This window comes from Notamacropus eugenii, chromosome 6 (assembly GCF_028372415.1).
Source record: "Notamacropus eugenii isolate mMacEug1 chromosome 6, mMacEug1.pri_v2, whole genome shotgun sequence".
In the NCBI taxonomy this organism is placed as follows: Eukaryota; Metazoa; Chordata; class Mammalia; order Diprotodontia; family Macropodidae; genus Notamacropus; species Notamacropus eugenii.
This window is the reverse complement of record NC_092877.1, coordinates 373,869,961-373,874,633: the sequence shown is the minus strand read 5'-3', so window position 1 is coordinate 373,874,633 and position 4,673 is coordinate 373,869,961. Positions and strand designations below refer to the sequence as shown.

At 35.4% G+C, this 4,673-nt stretch overlaps 1 protein-coding gene across 1 annotated transcript; it reads right to left on the bottom strand.

Moving 5' to 3' along the window:
- Positions 1 to 1,458: 1,458 nt before the first annotated feature.
- Positions 1,459 to 2,382, bottom strand: LOC140511821 (olfactory receptor 5AC1-like). Its single transcript, XM_072621039.1, has one exon. It carries the CDS (start codon positions 2,380 to 2,382, stop codon positions 1,459 to 1,461), a length of 924 nt encoding a protein of 307 aa, XP_072477140.1.
- Positions 2,383 to 4,673: the final 2,291 nt, after the last annotated feature.

Below are 4,673 nucleotides of genomic sequence, written 5' to 3'. Positions count from 1 at the left end.
GAGGAAAGAAGGAAGAAAATTTTGTAACTCAAAATCCTATAAAGTTGAATGCTAAAAATTGTCTTTTCATATAATTGGAAAAAATAAAATACCATTAGAACATATATAGACCATTGTAGTGAGTATAGGTAAAAGAAGATAAGTACGTAAGGTATATGTGTTCATGTAGGATGTCCTTATCCCCCTAGGTTTTATAAATACTGCTGACAGGAGACATTAACAGAAACGATCTTAGGTTTGGATGGCTCAGGAAGAGAGGAGATAAGAGCATAAGAGCTGGGGAAGTAGACAAGTCCTGAGGACAATGCAAGAATGAGCATTCTTTTCCCTAATCTCCAATGGGGTATGTAGTAGAATTATGTCTTCTCCTTTGTCCCCTGATGGAACAATGTCATGGAGCAAATGCACAGAGGTGGAATCAGGGTAAGATAAGGCCATTTGCTTCAGCAGCTCCCTGAGATATAATAGAAGAAAAAACTGAGATGATTTGAGGACATGTAATTTCATATGCTCACCAGAGGCATGTAGATGTTTCAATGGGCCTGGAGTCACGAAGCCCTGTGTAGAAATCTGGACTCAGACTCTTAGTAGCTGTGTGACCCTGGGAAAGTCACTTAATCCTGTTTGCCTCAGTTTCCTCATTTGCAAAATGAGCTGTAGTATCTTTATCAAAACAAAAAAAAAAGACACCTCAAAATCAAGTCATGAAGAGTCAGAACAATAACAATAATCTGTATATTGTGGTCTCAGATGATGATGATAATGGATGACAGGGTGAGAAACAGAAGAAGCCAGTTGCAGGAGTGAGAAATCACTAGCTTCCATTCTGGAGCTCCATTTCTGGGATGAGAAGAAGGAGTTTAGCATAGACAGTTTGGTGTTGTTTTTATTCCAGAACTGTGATTCCATGGGTGTAATGAAGTCCCTATTAGGGAACTTCCAACACTGATAGGAATGGCAGCTGTCTTTGCACAACCAGTCTATGTCAGAGTAGGGCTTCAATTGTGTTCTTCATTACTTCATTCACTATTCTATGCTGTGTTACCTATATGTAATGATAAGGACCAAAACCAGGCTTGGTTAAGTGAGGAAATGGAGGTATTGTTACCTTTTTCAGAAGTTTATGAGTGAAAGAAAACACAAAGATGGAATGAAAACTCAAGAAAGGAAAAGAAACAAGGACACTCTCTCTCTCTCTCTCTTTCTCTCTCTCTCTCTCTCTCTCTCTCTCATATATATATATATATATTTATATTCTATATATGCATACATGTAGGTATATATACACAAACATATATACATATATATATATTAAGTTAGAGGGAATCTAAACATGTTGGTAGGTAGATGTGAAGATGTCTGAAAAAAATAAAGAATAAACCTCCAGGGGATTGATCTTACAATTTGTTCAAACGAAAACTGAAAAATGAACAGTTCAGGACTACACTTAAGAAACATCTATTTCTTTATTGCTTTTCTCAGAGAACAAAGGACTTCTTTATTTCTCAAGCTGTAAATAAATGGGTTTAACAGGGGGATTATGATAGTGTAAAATAAGGAATACATTACATCCTGATCTTTAGTAGTGTCAGACCCAGGACGCACATACATAAAGAAAAGAGTTCCATAGAATAAGGAGACAGAGAACAGATGGGCACTGCATGTCGAGAAGGCTTTGCTCCTTCTCTTTTCAGATCTAATCCTGAAGATAGCAGAGAGCACATAAGCATAAGATATTATGATAATCGTAAAAGTAAAAGTCTGAATAAATGCAGAGAAAATGAAAACCACAAATGTGTTAATAGATGTGTCAGTACAAGAAATTTTAAACAATTGCAGAATTTCACAATAGAAATAATGTATTCTAGTTGACTTGCAGAAGGTTAGTCTAAATAACAAACCCACATGAATCATGAGATGAAGAAAACCAAGTGTATAGGAAGCAATCACAAGTTGCTTACACAATCTATTCGACATCCTCACTGGATAAAGGAGAGGGTTGCATATGGCTGCATATCGGTCATATGCCATTGCTGCCAGCAAGAAACATTCGGCAGTTGCACTGACACCAAAAAAGTAAAATTGAGTCATGCATTCCAAAAGGGATATCATTTTATTCTTAATTAAGAAATTCACCAGCATCCTAGGGGTCACAGAAGAGGAAGCCAATGCATCTGAAAAAGCTAAGCTACTGAGGAATATGTACATGGGCGTGTGAAGGTGAGAGTTCATCCACACAAGTACAATCAGCCCAATATTTCCCATCATGGTTGTGATGTAGATCACTAAGAATAATAAGAAGAAAGGTATCTGAAGCTCAGGGAGATCTGTAATTCCTGTGAGAACAAACTCTTTCACCAATGTCTTGTTCTCCTCTTCCATGTCTGAATTGTACCTGCTACCAGAATAAGAGATTTAAATGAAAAAAGACATTCGCCAAAAATCATGAAAATAGAATCATGCATGAAATAAAATGTTACTCAATGCTGCATATACTTTAATTAGAATGCTTTAAGAGTTATCCCATCTCTTTTAATAAATATATTTTAAGAATATCAACCCTTGGGAATACTTTGATTTGATAGTTGCTTCTAAGAGTAATTGTCTGTCTTATAGGACAAGAAATATCATATGATCATATGTGAAGTAGCTCAAAAGAAATCTGAGATGTGCAAATTGAGATGTGTGGGTGCTAATATTTTTCCCAATTTAAAAGATGAGGAAACTGAAGCAGAGAGAATTTAAATGACCTGCCCATGGTCACATAGCTTCTAAGTGACTGAGGGAAAACTCATACTCAGGTTTTCCCGTATCCAAATCAAGCTTTCCATCTGACATTCTACCTCTTTTTCCCAGCCTCCCTTAATTCTAGTGCCTTCTCTTTTTTAATTATTTCCTATTTGTACTGTTCATAATTTATTTGTTCGTATTTGTTTCCTTGTTTCCCTCATTAGATTGTGAGCTTCTTAAGGGCAGGAACTGTCTTTTGCTTCTTTTTATATGCATCCTCAGCACTTAGCACAGTGCCTGGCATATAGTAGACACATAACAAATGTTTATTTACTGACTGACTGACCTGAGTATTTGTAGATAAGGCTCTGTTCCCCATCATGTAAACCTGAAGACAAATCATACTTCTTTAATGTTTGTCATTAGCGAATATATGCAGGTTGTAGAAAAACCTAGGAATGCTTTTCAAGAAAACATTTTAGAAGAGTTCAATTCTGATTCAAATATGCTCATTTGACATCTCAAAATGTTAGCATTTATATAGGGTAACTATTTGAAAGGTTGAAATGTGTCTTTTTGCATTCCATGTGACCTTTTCTACCTTTATGGCCTCATTTTTGCTGTTCTTGAATAATTTGCATCTATGTCTATCTATTTCTATGCCTGTGTATGTTTCTTCTCTGTCTATGCATATGACCCCATCTTTAGCTGTGTCTTAAGTCTATGTTTGTATCTCTAGACTCCTTTCCATTTTGTACTCATTCCATAGGGTTGTTAGGTTGAAATGAGACAAGATGTAAAGCGCTTTGAATATTTAAAGCACAACGTAAAATATGACAATTATTATCATGATTAGTTCTACAGTGAAATTTGCTTGTAATTATCAGTTTATCTGGTTATCTTTTTCTCTTCAAAAACCTTCAATAACTCCGTAATCCTTCCTAACTAATGTACAAATTCAGGAGACTGGTCCTTTCCAATCTGCTTCTACCTATCTTCCTAAATTTATATTATACACTTGTCTTTCATGCAGTCTGTGCCTCACCCAAAAGTGAATTCAACTTTCTTTACATGTATCTTAATAACTGGTACAGTGGATAGAGCCCTGGACCTAGAGTCGAGAAGATCTGAGTTAGAATATAGCCTCAGACACTTAGCAGTTGTGTGACTCTAGGCAAATCATTTCACCTGTTGGGCTCAATTTCCTCAACTACAAAATGGGGACAGTAATAGGATTTATTTCCTAGGTTAATTATCAGGATCAAATTAAATAATTTTTGCAAATTGCTTAGTATAGTACATCATACATAGTAGGTACTTATGAAAATACTTGTTTCCTTCCTTTCCATCTTATTTCTTTCCTTCTTATTTGCCTTATTTTCTTCTTTTCTATATACCCTGTTTCTTTAATTCCTTTCTTTCCTTCCATCTTTGTCTCTTTCCTTCTAGCCCCAGCCTTATTTCCTCCCTTTTTTCCTCTCTTCTTTCATCCTTCCTTCTTCATTCATTCCTTCTTTACTGTCATGCTTCTTATCAGGCTACCTTACACTGAGATTGCTCCACACTTGTTCAATTCCTACCAATCCTTTAAAGTCCAGGTTAAAAATGACAAGTTAGAAAACACTCAGCTCTTACTTGGCTATTTGTTTACATATTCCCAAGGTATTTATCATTCTTGAATTATGTATTATCTGTCTGTCTCTGTGTAATGCTCCTCCCTCTGCCTTTAAGTGTCATGGGTTAAAAATGTTTTGAAATTGAATTCAATTGCTAATGTAATAAGTAAATATTCAACATTCAGTCTTCCTTCCTTTCAAATATGTTCCTTGTCACAGGGTCCAGTACATAGTAAGAATTTAATAAATACATGTTTATTGAGTACTAAAGTAATTGATGTAATTTTCTAATACCAAAAGACATTAAGTACATTGTTTATACGATCC

Bases quoted from the DNA above. Each gene is read 5' to 3' on its own strand.
- LOC140511821 (XM_072621039.1), bottom strand. From the start codon at position 2,382: ATGGAAGAGGAGAACAAGACATTGGTGAAAGAGTTTGTTCTCACAGGA.